This window comes from Leptonychotes weddellii, chromosome 4 (genome assembly GCF_054177405.1).
Source record: "Leptonychotes weddellii isolate Sample4059 chromosome 4, ASM5417740v2, whole genome shotgun sequence".
Taxonomy (NCBI): domain Eukaryota; kingdom Metazoa; phylum Chordata; class Mammalia; order Carnivora; family Phocidae; genus Leptonychotes; species Leptonychotes weddellii.
The window spans coordinates 52,743,979-52,764,463 of NC_138372.1; the positions used below are offsets into that span (position 1 = coordinate 52,743,979).

At 35.3% G+C, this 20,485-nt stretch overlaps 1 protein-coding gene across 1 annotated transcript in view; it reads left to right on the forward strand.

Annotated features, from left to right (window-relative positions):
• LRRC7 (leucine rich repeat containing 7) overlaps positions 1 to 20,485 on the forward strand; it is a 508,503-nt gene that overhangs the window by 358,101 nt on the left and 129,917 nt on the right. Inside the window, exons 11-13 of the mRNA XM_081818633.1 lie at positions 1,790 to 1,864; positions 7,410 to 7,554; positions 11,979 to 12,051. Of these exons, the coding sequence (XP_081674759.1) occupies positions 1,790 to 1,864; positions 7,410 to 7,554; positions 11,979 to 12,051 (293 nt within the window). The remainder of the gene's footprint in view (positions 1 to 1,789; positions 1,865 to 7,409; positions 7,555 to 11,978; positions 12,052 to 20,485) is intronic.

The window sequence follows — 20,485 nt, forward strand, 5'->3', positions numbered from 1 at the left end:
TAAGAGTCTCTTATGGTTTGTCTCCCTCTCTGGTTTCGTCTTGCTTCATTTTTTCCTCTCTTCCCCTATGATCCTCTGCCTTGTTTCTTAAATTCCACATATCAGTGAGATCATATGATAATTGTTTTTCTCTGATTGACTTATTTCACTTAGCATAACACCCTCTAGTTCCATCCACGTCATTGCAAATGACAAGATTTCATTCTTTGATGGCTGTGTAATATTCCATTGTATATATATATATATATACCACTCTTCTTTATCCGTTCATCCTTGTTATAACTGAAATTTCTCCAAAGAATAGTACCCTGTTCCATTGCAATTGCAGTCTAAAGGCATCAGAGACTCTCTCTGAAGTAGTCCTGGCTGTCTCTGAAGCCCTCCTAATGTGTCAAAGATGTGTGTATATAACTTTTGCTGACCCACAATTACCAATATTCTCATCATAAGTTAGAAACAATTCCATTCTTTTTCACTATTATTCTATAAAATACACTGGTTTTCCTAAGTGGGTCTCAAATTTTATTGAACTATGGTTGTATCTTGTTTCAGTGATAATTTTTTTTTTCAGTTGAAAGAGACAAAGCATCTGACTTTCAGGTGTGGCTTAATTTCAGCCTAATATGTTATCAGGATCCATCTTTTAACTCAAACAGGCTCTTCCCTGTTTATCATGCCTGAAGATCCCAGTTTCTAATCCAGCAGGGAAGAACAAGAGTCTCTTCCCCTGAAGTCTCAGTGAAAGAAACATTACTTCTCATCTGCTCTGAATGGATCCTGTTCCCATCCTTGAGCCAACCCCTGTGGCTAGGTGAATACAATGCACTAATTAGCTTAGGCGTTCCTCACTTTCCTGAAGTGACAAAAAGGAATCAACTTCAAGGGAAGCAGGTGGCCTTAAGTTGCTGAATGGGAAAACTTTTGGAGAGAAATCAGAAAAAGTCATCACAATCAAGAGATGATGCTGGTAGCAATAGCTTCCTTTATCCTCTCTATACGGTCTGCTGCCCACAGGTGGAATTTAGAGACAACTTTGATTTAGGGACTTAGAGTGTTTCATTATGCACTGTGTGTTAAACCTTGATCATATTCTCTCTCTCCTTTCTTTGAACTTCTCTACATTATTCTTTTCTCCCATATACTACCTTCTGTTTCAGTTATTTATATGTATTTATCTCCTCACGTAAATCATCAGCTACTTCAAGGCAGGAACCAGGTTTGAATTAACTGTGGATCCTGCCTTGTGCCTTTCACATACTAGACATCCCCACTATTCAACCAATAATAATTTGTCGAATAAGTGAAGGGATAAGAAATGAGTGGGTCTAATTCATACTCTCATCCTTTCACTGTAATGTAATGCCTATGGGGGATATGTGTGTAAGGTTCTACTACACACACATAAAAACCTACTGTGCTAAGTATCATGGCATAGTAATTAAAAAGTAATTAAAAAACAAACATTGCTCTGCCCTTCAAAAGCTTATATTCTAGTGAAGACAAACACACTGAGTAATTAGGGTGTAATAAATGCTATAAAGGATGATTGTAGGGTGTTAAGAGAGAGTAATAGATTTTAATTTTTATTATTTTTTTCTGATTATTTCCAGATCAGCTCTAGGTTGGCTCTCTCAGGGACTACCGGTTTTGATGGAGGTCTGTTAAACTTAGGACTTCTTAGAGGATTAATATTAGATTCCCAAATAAAGTTTCCAGATTCAAGAAATTACACTTATATTGTGCTAAGAAAAGACTAATTTTTTTCTCTTTCTCCCTATCTCTCTCCTAGCCTGAAGTTCTGGATCAAATACAAAATTTAAGGGAGCTGTGGATGGATAATAATGCATTACAAGTGCTACCTGGGGTATGTAAGTTTTTATTATGACATGTTGTCTAGCATCTATGTTATATATTAATTGTAATTAATAATAATCTTCATTTATAAATCTCAGTGTTTGCCTTTCAAAGTAAAACATTTGTTTGGTCACCAAGTGTTTTTCACTAGTTTTTTTTTTTTTTTTCACATACCTTCTGTAAGTGATGCAGGTATATAAAATGTATGAAAGATTTTTCTTGTTCTTTCAGGATTATATTTTTCGTCTCTCCACATACTGATTTTTAAAAGCTGAGAAATTTATATTGTTATATATAGAAAAAGAAAATGCTACATATAAAATCCAAGTCTTATTTTTGCAAAATCAAACTAGATAATTGCTTCTGCTCATATTCTTAGAGCTCTTCCACAAAATAAAAATCTTTCTCTCAGTTTGGGTGATTCCCAATAGAATACATTTAAATTTTTGAAAATGGTATGTGACAAATTACAAAGTGTTAAAAATAGAAAGTTAAACTAGAGTCCATTTTTTTTTCAACTAACAGACAATCCAGTAATATTTCCCAAGTAGTAGGTTTACCAGTCAGCTCACTGAGTGTGAACATTCCTGCCTTTCCATTCAGTGAAAGAAAGGCTTCATAAAACACTGCCTCTTGCCACTCATAATACATGCACTCAAATAAGCATGTACATACACACACACATCAACCACAATATTCTTATTGGTAATAACCAATTCCAAACCCCTTACATTGGGCTAAGTAGACAGGGTAGCTGGATTTGTTATAACTCTTCAGCCACTGAGATTTAGATGTGTGTTCCCAAAGCCAGTTTTATTCTTTTTTTTTTTTTTTGACTTGACATTAAAAATTCCTTAAAATGATTGCAAAAGCAACTAGAACAAGAAGTTTTTCTCTTTTGAACAAGCATGAAACCACATAAAGGAGAAAATCTGGTAAAAGATTAAGGAAAAAAATACTTTCTTCTCCTATCAAAAGAATACATTTATACTGTCATCATAGACACAAAACAAAAAAGCATGCTAATCCTTTATATATTGATTTATTAAAAAACCGTTCACAAATACACATCTATGAACCAGAAACTATGCTAATGTTAGGATTACAAAGATCATATATTCAATGACCTGGAATATATTTATTTGAGGAGCTCACACATAATAGGAGAGGCAGATCTAGATTCCACTACACATAACAGAGCCTGATTTGTGCCATATTCAAGGTACGTACAGATCTTGGGGCAGCACAGGTAAGACACTCATCAATTTCTTGTGCAGGGATTGAGGATCAGAATGTATGTCTAGTTGGAGAAACCTATGCCTGCCTCTTTGATATATTTATTAATTCAAAAACACCTAGATAATGCCTAGCTCATGATAAATGCTAGGTGTTTTACAAATATTTACTCACTGAATCCTCATAATGAGCCTATGAAGTAGAGTTTATTACCATCCCCATGTTATGGATTAGGAAACTAAAACAGAAAGAGTAAGTAACTGTCCCAAGGTCATGCAGCAGGTAGATAGTGATAATTCATACCAGCACCAGAAGCCGTTGTTCACTATGATGTCCCAAAAGGCCACTGCTATAGAATCAACGGAAGGCACAAATGAGAGTTATGCTCATCTTACTTTCCATAGCCATTACATTCCCAAAATCCAATCTTGAAAGTCAGCTCAGACCTCAAATTCTTTAGTAAGCTTATTATCTAAATGGAAAAGTAGTGATCAAACCATCCATGAAACAGATAATGCTGCCTAATTTGTCTGTTTCAAGAGTAGATTTTTCTTATACACTGCTCTAAGTAGATTTCTCATTTTAGTTAGTACACTTGAGTTTCATATTTTGCTCTATTCCTTGTGGGAATCCCCCCACCTACTTGCCATAAAGAGGCATGGCTTTCTGAATGTCTATGCCAGCAAATAGTTGCTATGCAAGTACCTAGAAACACACGTCTTTGAAAAGCTAATCTTGAATGCAGCCTTTAACTAGCCCGTGTCTATCAGTTTCATAGAATGATTAATCCTAAATATTTATTGTCAAAAGACACAGGAAAAAAAGCAAGTTCATCTTATTCTTAGTTCATGTATCATAAAATATATGTATATATATTTATGTATACATAAAATTAATATACTTCTAAAATACCTTTGGAAGCCTGAACTATCATTTTGCTACTCTGTTTTTCATAAATTAGAGAAGCAAGTAGATGATGATGAAAAATTAGTCTTCTACGTAGCTGTCTTGTGATGGTCCCTCTAAGATCAACCAATCAAAATGTGACTAAACAATGCATTGAACCTGTATTTATTCTTAAACAAACTTCAATATCTTCTTTTGTTTGTGATGGCTTCCACTCCTTTCATTTGCTGTCTATTGCTCACTTATAGACTCCTTTATGTCAAGGGGTGTTGGAGCAAGATTCAATATCCCCAAGGACTCTGAGGCTTTGGACTTCAAAGGCCTTTATCACTCCAGGCTACTATTGCTTTTATAAAGTGTTTGAAAGTGAGGGCTTAGAAAGACTCAAAAATAAACACCAAAGTGTTATTTTGCTTCTAAAAATGATCTTTAGAAATTTTACACCAAAATATTGAGTTGCACTGCAGATAACAATGAAGGAGGCTTCAAAGAGTAAAGACATTTTCTCATGATAAAACAACAAAAAAGAAACCCCCCCCCCCCACACACACACATAAACACATGTATCATTCTTTTCTTGCTCACCAGAAGAGAAGAATGAGCCATGGTAACATAATAGCTCCTTAGGGTGGAAATCTGTAAGTGAAGCGACAGTATTTTTCCAAGTGACATATTTCCAGGCATGGGGAGAATTCAGCCTTCTGACGTAGTCACCCAAAGTACTCTGTTCCTAGATTAGCAACTATTCATCTACTCCAAGACTTTGCTCACATTCTCTGCCTCCATAGGGAGAGAGGGAGCAGGGCTAGAGATATGTGCTAGGTTAATTAGAGAGTTAGAGGTCAGTAACTGACAAGATAATCAACAGGTTTTGTAGTCTGTAATCTGAGAAAAGTGAGTTTGATTTTAGCTCCACCCCTTATTAATGGGGTAACTTTGGAATGTTACTTGTAGTAGATGCTGCCATGCATCATCCTCCTGGTATGAAGAACTGACTCTATTTCCGAAGCTTCTGGAAATGCTACTTGCAGCTCTCCACCCTCCTCAGGAATTGCTCCAGCTTAAGAGAACCTCCTTACCCAGGGTCACATCCTTATTCCGGGAGACTTCCACCCAATGACCAGTGATAAAGGTCTGGCTCCTCACCCTTCCTCAGGACAACTACAGGGCAATCCCAACTTAGTGAGTCTTGAAGGGCCAGCTGCAGACTTCCTCAAGACTTTATCACAGCTCAGCTTCTTCATCTGCCCAGTCGTGCTTCCTTTCTCCCCTCTGTCTTTCACTGGTATTGGTCCTAGAAACACTCTCTCATAAACTTCTCCTTGTCTCTGCTTCCCAGGGAACCCAGTGTGTACCATTACTTAATTACTAAGCTTTAATGTGTGTTAAAGTGCGGATTCTGATTCAGTAGGTCTGGAGTGCGTCTGAGAGTCTACATTCCTGACAGGCTTCTAGGTGGTGCCAATGCTGCTTGTCTGCAAAACACATTTTGAGTAGCAAGGATATGAAATATTAAATCAAATAATATATATAAACTACTTAGCACAGTGCAAAGGGTTTACCTGTGTGTTAATAAGTTTATCTATTTACACTCTGTCAAATAATTAGAGACAATATATTAAAGTGTACACAGGTAGATTAGATGAACAAATGACCCAGTGAACACGGATATGTGTGGGGCATTTATTTGCAAAACATGCCCTGAAAGAAAATGAAAATGAGGACTTTCATCTTGTTCTGACTCCTGTGGTCCATGTCCCAGCTAAGCAGCCCCTGTTACTCCTGTTCACGGTATGACTTTGTTCCTCCCTGTCCTCAGTAATTAGATACTCATCTAATTCTCCCATTTCTAAATTTTTCTTGAGCTCATCCCCTCTTCATCCTCATTTCTGCTGTATTAATTCAGGTCCTTCTCATCTCCTCAGTGTTTCCAGATCCTTGTGATGGGTCTCTGCCACTCCCATCACAAATCTTTCTTCCACAGTCCCCTGAAGTTGATATTTTAAAGCACAAATCTGATCATGTCATTCTCCAACTTAAAAACCTTAAACAGCTTTCCTTGCCCATAGGATAGAATTGACATCTCCTCACATAACACATTAAGGCCTTTTAATACCTGGCTTCTTGTAATCGTACAAATCGAATTTCCCACTCTTCCTCAAACATGCCATGATTTTTCACATTTTGCTGTGAAGGTATGTGTCGTTTTCTCTTCTAGGTGCAAGTTCTGCTTTTCTTGACAATCTGTGTCTTTCAGACATTTTGCAGCCCTGTGCTTCTATGGCATTCTCCACATGCTTTGTTTTCTTGCACATGTTATCGAGTATTATAACTATTTGTTTATTTGACAGTTTCCTCCACTACTATGAGCTCTGTAAGGATAAAGACTTTGTATCATGACAAGTCTCTCCTCATACCTAGTTGACTTATTCAGTAAGTCTCCCATGTATAACACAAGCCCTGACACATAGTAGATCATCAAAAAGAACTGTTGAATGAACAAAATAGAGAATCTGTTTAAGGATAAAGTCCAAATCATGATTTAAAACCTTTCTTATGCATTTGAAATGTACGAATCAGCATGTTAACGTATGCTGTTTTGGTGGCGATCTTTATTTATTTATTATTTATTTATTCTTCTGCAGCTTTAAGATTCTTGTGTTGAGATGTAATTCACATACCATAAAATTCACTCATTTAAAATATACAATTCAGTGGCTTTTAGAATACTCGCGTGGTTGTATAGCCATCACCACAGTCTAATTTTAGAACATTTCCATTATCTCCAGAAGAAACCCTGAAGCCATTAGTAATCATTCCCATGTCCCCTTCCCCCCAACCTCCAGCAACCCTAACCTACTTTCTGTGTCTATAGATTTGCCTACTCTGGACATTTCATATACATAGAATCACACAACAGATGGGTTTTTGTAACTGGCATCTTTCACTGCATATGTTTTCAAGGCTCATCCATTTTGTAGCATATATTTGCATTCATTGCAAAATAATATTGCAACATGTGGATATACCACATTTTGTTTATCCATTCATCAATCGATAGGCATTTCGGTTGTTTCCATTTTTTGGCTGTTGTGAATAATACTGCTTTGAACATTTATGTTTTTGTGTGGACATATATTGCATTCTTGAGTATATGCTGAGAGATTGCTGGGTCATATGGAAACTCTTTGTTTAACGTTTTGAGGTACTAGCAAACTGTTTTTCAAAGTGGCTATACAATTTTAAATTCCTGCTAGCAGTGTATGAGGATTGCAATTTCTCCACATTCTTGCGAATGCTTGTTATTGTTGTAGTTGCTTTTAAAATTAGTTTTACGGTGTTGTGGTTTTTACAACTTTCAATGTCTTGTGAAATTTTCTCAACTAACCCTGAGTTTATGCAATGTTATCAAGTCTATAGGGAAGTTAAAGATGTTGGTATACCTGGATATGTCAAAAAACAGAATAGAAACAGTTGACTTGGACATTTCTGGATGTGAAGCCCTTGAAGACCTCTTACTGTCATCCAATATGTTGCAACAGTTGCCTGAGTCTATAGGTGAGAATATTCTATTATGTCATGAATGTTTACATGAAATATATCATTTTCTTTTTTGGCATAGTCCTAGTTTATCATTAGATACAGGGAATATACTGTTAGCCTGACTGATATTAATAAATTACCAAGTTCATTATTGGTAAAATACTGTTTTTACATCTTGAATATCTTAAAATGAAATGGTAATACTAGTTATCAAATTCAAGAAGCCTCTCCTATTAAAATCTTACCAAATTGATATTTTTTTTTAAATGAAGATCTTTTAAGTTGTAAAATGTTATTGTAAAAATTATATTTATTAGATTTAGAGTAATTGATAACCATGTGTGTCTCCTTTTATCACCATAGAATTAGCTTCTATCCACAGTGTTGCCATATCCTATTTTCAATACTATTATAACACTACTATAATCTAGAAATAACATAAAGATGTATAATAATATAAAATCTCTTTGTGGTTCTATTATTAAAAACAGATACATTGTCTTTTATATGCTGTTAAGATTCATGACAGCAGAGAATTTGTCTTTTAGTATATGTCAAGCACCCAATTCATTTTTGTTATGAATTTTTATATGAGTAAAATAACTAAAGACTCCTAATTTAATAATGAGCAAAACTTTTTGTATAGATATCTTACTATTATTTATGAGAGGACTCAGGAGGGTAATCAGCCAATTATTTAACTTTGGAGATTAGTTTTTAACATGCTTTGAATTCGATGTGTCATATATTCTGTAACTTATTAAAACCTCTCAAAATTAAGTTATAACCTAGGTACACTGATTGAAAGGAAGCTAGAAGATAAGGCAGTATTTCAAATCTTTCTTCAATATTTTATTGCTTCCATTTTCACCATTCTTTCAGGCTAATAGACTAGGTTTTCTTTCTTTCTAGATTGATAATTTTTTTTAAGTAGCCACATACTTTATAACAGTATTTTTCCAGCTCATTCCATTGTAAGACTTATCTAAGAGCTTTATTGAACACTTATACATTTCCAGACGCTTTCTCTGAAAATTCTGATTCAGTACGCTTGTACTGAATCAGTACATTTGTTCCTTACTGCCTCCTCAGGCCCTCTGATTTGTTTTATTAAACATAAACATATATGTTATATGAAACATATAATCAGATAAGTCTAGAAAATACTGTTTTATGTTGTAGAAGGTGAGGAAGTATAATGGTTAAAAAGAGCATCCTTGGATTAAGATGACAGAGATGATCATCTGGTCAAGATAACCCTCAAGATATATGCCTTAAACTCCCACTCAATCACCACTCCATATCTCTTCAAAGACATAATGAAAATAGAAAAATGACTTATATTTGAAAAATATATTTTTGTTCCTTACTGCCTCCTCAGTACCAAGAACTATGCCTAGTTTATACTAAGGGCTCCTTAAATATTTAGCAAATAAAATAATTTAGCCATGCTTAAAAAGACTGAACATCTACCTGAACCTGAGCTAGAATGGAAATATTGCAATGACCCCACGCCTGATGGGCTCCAGACCACAAACAGCAGCGGTAGCTGTAAGTTCCATTTCTGCAGTGGAAAAAAGAAAAAAAAAAAGTACCTTAAGCATAACAGGAGAATCCACAGGAGATTGAGGCAGCAACTCCTTTTCTGCAGAGAACCTGAATCAATCTACAACTAGTATGTGGAGCTAGCATTGGAGAGAACAGATATAGATTCACTGCTGAAAACTGTGCAAGTCACAGCTAGTTTGGTCTGGATCTGCACTATCCACATGGGATGAGAGCGCCATGTTGCTAATAGGAGATCTGGTTCTGAACTCCAGAAACCTGGGGTCAGGGGTAGGTAACCATAAAACTGCCAGACAGGGACAGGTGAGCATAGATAAGGAGAAAATATTCACCCTCACAAATGAGCATGCAAACAGAAATCTTAAAGGAAAACTAATGTTGTAACAACAACAAAAAACTCGAATAGGAAAATTTACCCAGGAAAAACCAAAGTCATCAAGCAATGTAAAAAATGATTTTTAAGTATCTGTAGATCCTCAATTAGACAAAACTTACAATAACACTCATAAAAATAATAACTTGTAAAACAAAAACAAGAACTATGACTAAGAATAGGTGGTTATAAAAAAAAGAAACAATTAGAAATCCTGGAAATGAAAATGGCACATAGTGAAATAAAAGACAGTATAATTATTTGTTCAAAATATCTTCCTTTAAGAAAGCAGATGGGGAAATTAGCCTTCTGGTCTGGGGAAGACAACATGGATGGGTGATAGAAAACATCAGATTAGGTACTTGGCTGGCATAAAGCAGACTAGGATAGATAGGAGGGTACTATGTATTTAACACCTTCATTAAGAATCTGAATGGCTCTCAAATTAGGAAAGTAAACTTTGTTATACTCAGACTATATCTTTGGACCCTGTTGACCTTTCAGAGAAAATTACATTTATGTATCTGCAGAGTTGCCAGAGTCCCTGATTATAAATGGGGAATGGCTGACTTTGCTCCAAATATTCCCCTCTTGGTCAAGAGAAGGATCTGGGACAGGAGACTGAGAGCTTTGTCCTAAGGCCCTAAAAGAATTCGTTGATTCTGATTGGATGGGAAATTGTATCTTATCTTCTTTATTGGGACATCATTGGACTACCAACATTTAAAAGAACAACCCTTTGGTTTTAGTCCCTAACATGCCTCAAGACTTTTCACCACTACTTTCAGACTTTGGTACTGTGATTCTCTCAAAGGCTACCTTTCAACCTGGCTTCATGGTATTTGCACAGCAATCTGTGACCCAGCGCAAAACTTCTTATGCCTCACTCAAGTGACACTGAGACTGTCAACCCTCCTCTAGCTCCACTGGTAGGCAGGTGCAGTAGTTTGATAAGGGCTACCAAGTCATACAAAGTTTAGCTGTAATGCATCACGCCCTGTTTCCTTTTCACAATTGATGAACAAGCTCTTTTATATTTCCAAGGTTGATATTTCTTACATACACACCAGAGAAGCTGAAGTGATTCAGTCACCCTTTAACCATAGGTGAATATGGCAGTGGGTGAGCAAACCTCAGAGATAAATGACCCCGGTGAGAACTGTCCTCTTTCCCAGGTGCTACTGTTTTCAGCAGGGTATCCTCAGGGCACAAGCTGATGTATTAAAGCTCCGATATTTTGTAGATATTTTCTCACAGCAGTCTGACAGTGAGACCCTTTCTCGCCACTAGAGTAGAGATTCTGAGTGCTTCTCCAGAATATGTAACTGAGCATACTGAAATTTAAAGTGCAATGATCACTTTTTATTTCAGATCTATTCTGATTTACTCCATGCCTTTAAGGAATCCTCAGAATACTTGAGGTGCGTGGGCATGACCCACAGCAGTGCTTCTCAAAGCATATTCACAAAACACTAGCTGTACAAAGTATGCTGCACACTCACACACATTCTGCAATAACTTTGGGGAGTCACGTTGCTACATTAATATATTACAAGGTCCTAGAAAAACTTCATTAATGAAATATGTTTAATGTTATTTAATTTAGCATTTCACAAACACATTTGACCATGGAACCCACTATATCCCTGAGAACGAGTTTTCTGCAAAAAAAAAAAAAAAAGTAGCCTACAGTATATATGCATATTTCCAATGTAAAACCAAAATTAACCACGCTTTGCCCTTGGACTTTGGCTATTTAAGCCATACTGATACTACATTGTGGCTGGGTAAAGGAAGCTGTTCTTCAATTACTCTGTGGTTATTAGTCATTAAAGCCCTGGTAATAATGCAGGCAGTAAGGGTATGGAAGGTATAAATCTGACAGGGAAATATAAAAAGTTGAAACTATTCTTGGCCAGTTCTCCTCGGTATATTAAAATTGCAAGTTTTTGTGCTTTCTGCTGATCCAAGTCAAGGATTTATGGTAACAAAAAAGAGTATGAGGTCATATGTTATAATTTTCCAAGTCCGTAATTACAACCACTGCATCACAATACCTCAGTACCCATTCGTTGATTATTAGGCTTACTTCAGATTTGTTTTTTTACATTTTTTTTTATTTTATTATGTTATGTTAATCATGTGCTTAGGAGTTAATTAAATATTAAATCATAGCTGGCTTAAAAATTTTCATCTGGTCCATTTGCGGTATACTAGATAAGGGAAACGTGGTAGTGTTGCTGTCAACTTAGGTTTCTATGGAGCCCTATGTTTTGTTTATTTGTCTGCACTGATGTACCCGAACTCTCACTGATGCAAGTAAAGTTTTTACAACTGGACAGTCAAGACTAGACTACATACAAACATATTTGTAGGTTTATATAAGCAGAGTGTAGCCAACTGGCATGGTAGTCGTCGCAAGTGATTCTTTTTCTTTCATATTGTATTTCCTACCAGAGATCTGTTCTTATGTATTAATAAACCTTCTTCTCTGTTTTAGGACTGTTGAAAAAACTAACTACTCTAAAAGTAGATGACAATCAACTTACAATGCTACCCAACACAATCGGAAAGTAAGTGCCAAAGTTTCATATCAGTCAGCCCCTCTGAGCCAGAAACAAAAGGATATGTTAAATTTTTTTACTTCAAAACATTTTCTATCTTAATTTAGTTTTATATCTGAACACTGCATTGACACACTATATAATATCATGTGAAATAACTATGACTCTTTCATAAGCAAAGGGATTAGCCAGATCATTAATTATGTTATTGCCTATAATTTCCCAGATACTATTAATTGGATGTTTTTGACTGAGTAGCAGCTTGAAATTCACTTGAATGTGTCTTATGAAATCAAACCAATTTGTATAAAGCTCTGTAGTTTGTAAATGTTACCATTACACTATAAGTGATTTAAAATATATTTAGTAATTGTTATTTATATTAGTAGTACTATATAACAGTACTGTAAATGTTATTTATAAAAATAAAATTATTTGCCTTTGAAAATATGAAAAAGATTCATCAAAGATAAATGGGCCTATTCAGTTCAAGGTTGATTACTGGTTTACAGGGATAAAGGTTAAGAATCTTATCATAAAAGCTCATTTTCTTTTATATATATTTAAGTGCCATTATCTTCCTTTGATTATTGTTTCAGAGAAAATAAAAAGGAAGTGTTAGAGGAATGAACTAAAACAAAACAAAACAAAAAACAAACAAAAAAACTGGTGAAAAAACAAAGAAACAGAAAGAAGCCAATGGGAAGTGTATGGGAAATCTCTATACCTTCTTCTCAATTTTGCTGTGAACCTAAGACAGCTCTAAAAAAAATAGTCTTTAAGAAAAAGAAGAATGACTGACAAACTGGTTATTTAAACTTGGGCTTTGGGCATATATTTTGTCGAAAATGAACAAAGTGAGCTTGTCACTTCAAGGAAAACAACTAACAGTATTTGTCGCTGACAGTAAAATTTGAGCTCTCAAACAAAAATTGGAATTTTGGAAAATTCCTATCTGCCACTGTGAGCTTGACAACTTCCCAATCCTTACAGGCTTTTCTGATAAGACTAGTGTGATATAAATTAATGTAATTTGTTGATATTATGTTATGAAATGTGTCAACATCTGGAAAATCTGTATAACTCAGTGAAGCAGTATTTCCAAATGACCAATGCATGAATTACAAAATCAGACATGGGTAAAAGACCCATTCAGAATGCAAAATAGACCAGTTGATTTTAATGTATTGGTATGAAGAATAAGAAAAGTTCATTGATATAATTTCAGATTCTACATTGCAGTTATCCCCTAAAAAAATGCCACTTGTTGAGTTTTGGTGTAGTATCAAAGAAAAAATCACAATGATCCAAAAGGACTATTGAAATATTCCTCTCTTTTCCAACATCATATCTATGTGAGGCTGGATTTTGTTATATATAATTCAGTCAAAACAATACATCACAACAGATTGAATACACGAGCAGATATGAGATCTAGTACCATCTATTAAGCCAAATATTGAAGAGATTTGCAAAAATAAAAACAATATCACTTTTTTCACTAAATGTTTTTGTTTAGAAAAATATAGTTACTTTGAATAAAAATGTTATTTAACATGTTATAAGTTTAAGTTTATAGTTATAACATGTTATAAGTTATAAGTTTATTATTATTTAACAGGTAGTAATTATTTTTAAAACCCCTATTTTAATCTATAATATAAAAGATACCAATAGATATATAAACACATGTTATAACATATATACACAATATAAACACATGTTCTTTAGAGTTACCGATGATTTTTAAGAGTGTAAAGAGTCCTAAGACCAACAAATTTGAAGATATCTGTTCTATATCACATCATGTTTTGTACAATAAAATTACAAGAACCATTGTCTAACTTATGTTCTCATTTCAAGATAGCACCTGCATACAAATGTTTTGAATTTGCATGTATGGCAAAAAATAAACTAAATATCTAAAATTTTATAATATACCATAATAAGCAACCTATATGAGGTAAAAATAACAATAACAATAACAATGATAGCTCTGTTTTTCTTAGGGAATTCAGAATTGATAGATCAGAGGTTTAGTGCAAGGCCTAGAGGTGAAATTTGATTATGATCTTATTTAATGGCACCCCAGGGCACATGCAAAAAGTGTTTTGTAAACAGTAGAATAGTCTGCATTTATTATGAAACATGCTACCTAGAACTCTGGACCCCAAAATCCTAGAAATGTTAAGACCAGCTATAGTGATATTCTCATTCTGCACTTAGAATATTTCAATATGTTAGAATTATCTTAGATCATTTTTAGTAATCCAACTATAAAGAATTAATTTTTGAACATTTTTCACAGTTGAAATGGATTCCATTACTTTTGTGCGAAATGACTTATAAAATTGATTATTTTTGTTCTCAAACCTTAATTTGTACCTAGAAGTTCTAGCCACTCTACAAATTGAATGTACAGTGAAAAATAATAATAAATAACTTTTTTCCCCCACATTCTGCCAAATACCATGTTTGGTGCTTTACACACATTCCTATTGAGTTAAAGCCCCAATAAACAGTTCCTATGTGTATTATTATCTCCCTCTCCCCATCAACAGTTACAGAGACTGAGGCTGAGAGAAGTCAACAGATTTCAAAGCTAAGCTGTTAATTGACCTATGATGCCTCTTAATATATATGATAGTTGAGTCACACATTTTGTAATATTTGGTAATTTAATGGATCCCACTGCTCTAGAGGCAAAGGATCTTCCACAGGAAGAGAAACTGCATACTAAACCTTCTCTTTCTTAGCTTCATATCCTTGGTCAAAAGCAATAAAAACTCAAGAATCTGAATGGAAATTTTTAAAAGTCATTCCCTCATATAGTATGGACAAACAAAAAGACTGTTGGACTGGGAGTCAGAAAATTTAAGTAACTAAGCAAAGCTGGGTGAGCCCCTTCTTCTCATTGGGCCTCAAATTCCTGAGGGATAGTGCAAGGAGCACTGGATTTGGAGTCGAACAACATGGGTGTGAACCATGGCTATGACACTCACTGTGTGTTATCAAACCTCTCTGTTGGCTTAGTTTCCTCATTTATAATGTCTACCTACATTTAAAATTTTCTAGTTCTTTGATCCAGATGTTTAGCCTATATGATGTCCATACCCTAGATAGCAAATTCCAGTAGTCTACTTGCTAAACAGTCGTAACAAGAAAATACGTGAACTTTATTCTAGGTACCCGAATGCTAAAAAACATTTTTCCCTCCGTTTCCTAATCATGGAAGGATACATAAGAAACTAGAAATGTACACGGCTTTAGGGAGGGGACTGTGGGGGCTGGTGAATAGAATAAACAGGGAGACTTGCTTTTATCACATACTCTTTGTAGTTTTTGAATTTTTTATTATGTAATGTTACACTAGTCAAAAGATTAAAGACAAAACACAAACACACATAGACACACAGACACGACCACACACGCATGTGCGTGCGCACATAAACACACATACACACACACACACACCTTTCAGTAGATAAAACCCAAATTCTTTTACACAATATTCCAGTTTTTCCATTGTCTCATCTAAATCAGTGGTTCTCGGCATTTGTTTGTCTGATCAGCAGCATCAGCTTCAACCGGGAACTTGTTAGCAATGCACATTCTGAGGCAACCCCGATCTACTGAATGAGAGACAACCCCGAACTACTGAATGAGAAACTTTGGCATTGGGCTGGCAATCTCTGTGTAAACAAGCCCTTGAGGGGATTCTGATACATGCTAAAGTTTGAGAACAACTATCTAGATTCAGCTTTCAGCTATCAGCTACCGTCTCAAACTCTAATCTATTGTGCCTGTATCAGAATTACCTGAAATGCTGCTTTAGAGAGGAAGTTTAAAATGAAGCTGCTTTAGAGAGGAAATTTACCATAGTGGTTGGTTGCTTTGGCTCTGGAGCCAGACCTTCTGGGTTCAAAGTCTGGCTCTTTGATTTGCTATTGGGTCACAGAGCCTTAGATCCCTCCTCATAAAATGGAAATCATAATAATAATGCCTACCTCATAAGAATGTTGTGAGGATTAAATGTATTAATAAATAGAAAGTGCTACATATTCAACAAATGTTTTCAAAAAATAGTTTGATAAAGTAAAAAAAATTATTGACTTAGTTAATTTGCATTTCTGGGATTTGGATTCAAGAAATATGTTTACTGTTTTTACAACTTAATTCTCTCTTCTCTCTTCTACCCACCCAGACCACTGCAGCTTCCTCCTCTAAATTAAGAGTCATAGTACACCTACAAAGTAGACGAGCATTTTTCTGAATTATATTTCTCAAAACAATTATTACTTGGGATTTTTTTTTTAAGATTTTATTTATTTATTTGACAGAGAGAGAGATAGCAAGAGCAGGAACACAAGCAGGGGGAGTGGGAGAGGGAGAAGCAGGCTTCCCGCAGAGCAGGGAGCCCGATGTGGGACTCGATCCCAGGACCCTGGGATCATGACCTGAGCCGAAGGCAGACGCTTAATGACTGAGCCACCCAGGTGCCCATTACTTGGGATTTTAATAAGTATGACACAAAGATAAGTTTCATGGACAAATAAGTTTTGGGAACTTTGTATACAAGTTAGAGAACATTCTAACTTGTGATATTTTTCCATTTCTTACATCAGTTTCTTATTTATCTTTTGTATCATCATTTAACTTGTCCATTATTTTGCCTTGTCTTACCAACTAGAATATAGGCTCCTTAAGTCTGGGATCATGTCTTGAGTATGTTTAATCTCCTTCATTGTGTGTACCTGAGCAGTATGGCAGAGGGGAATGTTTGCAAGCTTGGAACTAGACAGATTTCAATCCTGGGTTCTCCACTCCTTAACTAATGAACCATGAACATGTCACTTCACATCTCAGAATTGCAGTTTTCTCATCTGAAAAATGGAAAAAATAATTCACCTCAGAGGTTGTTGTGAGACTTAGTGGTGGATAGCTTTCAATAAATTATAGTAGTCATGAATAGCAATAATTAAAAAGACATTTATTTATTTATTGTTGTTTATGTTCATTTGTGTGAGGATTAGTAATATAACATGAATAAACATCCAGTGTTTAAAAAGAAAAATGTTTTATATTGATTTTCAAATATAATAATATACTGTCTTAGTCTGCTCATAATTAAATATCACAGACTAGGCAGCTTAAAAAACACAAATTTGTGTATCACATTTCTGGGGGCTGGGAAGTCCAAGATCAAGGTGGTGGCAAGTAGATTTCATTCTGAGGACTCCTCTTTCGGCTTACAAGCAGCTACCATCTTTCAATGTGCTCACATAATCTTTTCTTTGTGTATACAGAGAGAGAGAGACAGACTAGTTCTCTAGTGTCTCTTCTTATAAGGGCACTGATCCCATTATGAAGGCCCCATCCTCAATGACTACATCTAACCCTAATTACCTCCCAAAGGCCCATATCCAAATACTATCACACTGGAGGTTAAGGCTTTAACATATGAATTGGGAGAGGGGACACAAACATTTAGTCCGTGACATACATATTTTAAACTTACAAAATAAACTCTCAAGAAAAGCACTGTTTGAAATTGTTTCTGAGCTTTTTGGCAGAGTCCTCAAGAATAAGCCTTTAGAATCATAGTATTTTGTTGTAATGTCTAAGGACCTAGAGAGAGAAATTTAAAACACAAAAGAAAAAGATTGTAATGTATTTCCCAAAGTGATAGAGTGATCCTTATAGAAAAAGTAAAGTTATTGAGAAAGGTACAGAGAAATGATCAAATGAAACTTCACTGATTGTATAAGATTTCAGTTAAGGTACAAAACCAGCAATGATTTCCATTTAAAAGCCATTGTCTTCTACTGCCTATTTTCTCCTTCACTCCCTGCCTTGATAATTTAGGACTGTGACCATTTATGAGTTGTGGCCAAATTATAAATGCAGCATAAATTAAATGTTTCTATATTTTGGTTGGTTAAAAAATCTTTCAGTATCCTATCTTGAAGCATTTAGAATCTTTTTTCAGTGTTCTTTTGCAATGAGCAAAGCTTTTTTCTACTCATAGGTTGTAGAAATGTTCACTTAAAAAAAATACTTCTGAATAGAATTTTACATTTGGGTGGTGCTTTTCTCCTATAATAAAAAAAAATTACAGATATTCTTTTCAATCAACCTAATTAACTTCCTAAAGAATCCAAAGGAAGGGAAAGATCAGTGATTACTTTGGAAGAATGGGAAAATTGGGTCAAATGAAAAGTATATTGTCTTGACAATGATGGTAACTCTGTTCAAAATCAGTCAACATAGATGTTTCATGGGTAAAAGCTCTAAATGATTGACTATTCCCAACAAATGCTGTTTCCACCATGATTTGACTGAATTCACCTTAGACTATAGGATTTAGTACAAAAACTGGGTGAGTTTCATTGAGTAAACATTACAGAAAAGAATTAGTTTCAATTTTGTTAATTCCTTGCATTGTTTAGAAGCAGCACAAGTGACTTACCTAATATTAATGACAAAATTAAGGATAGAGTCTAAAACTTGATTCTTTGCCTACATTAAATGAAATTGATTTTACAATCTCTGAAAATAAGGATAATAGCAAAAGTTGCTTAGCATTCATTATGGGCCCATTCTAAGTGTTTTATCTGTATTTAGTCCTTGTAACACATGGTTAACTACTGTTATAACCCTCTTGTGCCCAGTGATGAAACTAAGGTACAGAGTAATTAAGTAACTTTACAAGGATATTGCTGCTAGTAATTGTTCCAGTCCAGACTCTAATCCCAGCTGGCTGGCTGCAGTTTGGTCTCTTAACTCCGGGGATATCCTGATGCTTTCAGGCAATAGCTATTTAAGCAACTTGCCTTTTCCAAACAAGTTTTATATATCTCTCTTTAGTTATTACAGACATACCTCATTTTATTGTATTTCACAGATACTGAGTTCTTTTTACAAATTGAAGGTTTGTGGTAACCTTGCATTGAGCAACATTATCAGTGCCATTTTTCCAACAGCATTTGCTCACTTCATGTCTCTATGTCTCATTTTGGTAATTCTCACAATAATTCAAACTTTTTCGTCATTATTATATTGTTATGGTGATCTGTGATCAGCGATCTTTGACGTTACTACTGTAATTGTTTAGGGGCACCATGAACTGCACTTATGCAAGACAGCAAATTTATCTGTAAATGTCATTTTTGTTCAAACTGGTCTAGCAACCAGCTGTTCCCCCATTTTCCTCCCTCTCCTCGGCCTTCCTTATTTGCCAAGACACAACAATATTGAAATTAGGCTAAATATTAACCCTGCAGCAGTCTCTAAGTGTTCAAGTGAAAGAAAGAATTACACATGTCACACTTTAAATCAAAAGCTAGAAATGATTTAGTTTAGTGAGGAAGACAAGTCAAAATCCAAGATAGGCCAAAAGCAAGGCCTCTTGTGCTGAACAGCCAGGTTGTGAATGCCAATGAAAAGTTCTTTGAGGAAATTACAACTGCTACTCCAGTGAACACATGAATGATAGGAACACAAAACGGTCTTATAGCTGATATGGAAAAAGTTTTCATGGTCTGGTTAGATCAAACCAGCCCCAATATTCCCTTCCCCAACAATGCCTAATCCGGAGCAAAAATCTCTTCAATTCTTTGTAGGTTGAGAGAGGTGAGGAAGGTACAGAAGAAAAGTCGGAAGCTAGCAGAGTTGGTACATGAGGTTTAAGGAAAGAAGCTGTTTCCATAACATAAAAGTGCAAGGTAAAGCAGCAAGTGCTGATTTAGAAGCTACAGTAAGTTATCCAGAAAATCTAACTATAATAATGAAGGCGGCTACACTAAACAATAGATTTTCAATATAGATGAAACAGCCTTCTATTGGATGAAGATGCCACCTAGGACTTTCATAGCTAGAGAAGAGGAGTTAATGTGTGGCTTCAAAGTTTCAAAGGACAGGCTGACTTTCTTGTTAGGAGCTAATGCAGCTGGTGATCTATTTATTTATTTTTTAAAGATTTATCTATTTATTTGAGAGAGAGAGCACAAGTGTGCATGCACAGGCACACACATACACGGGGTAAGGGGAGGAGCAGAGGGAGAGGGAGAGAAGCAGACGCCCTGCTGAGTGTGGAGCCCAAGGCAGAGCTCAATCCCACAATCCCAAGATCATGACCTGCGCTGAAACCAAGAGTTGGATGCTTACTGACTGAGCCACCCAGGCACCCCTAGCTGGTGATTTTAAGTTGAAGCCAGTGCTCATTTACCATTCCAAAAATCTTAGGACCCTTAAGAGTTTTGCTAAATCTCCTCTGCCTGTGCTCTATAAGTGGATGAGAGTACATCTATTTACAAAATGATCTACTGAGTATTTTAAGCCCACTTCAGAGACCTACTGCTTAGGAAAAAAGATTCCTTTCAAAATATTACTGCTCATTCATTGGCAATGTGCCCTTTCACCCAAGAGCTCTGATGGAGATGTA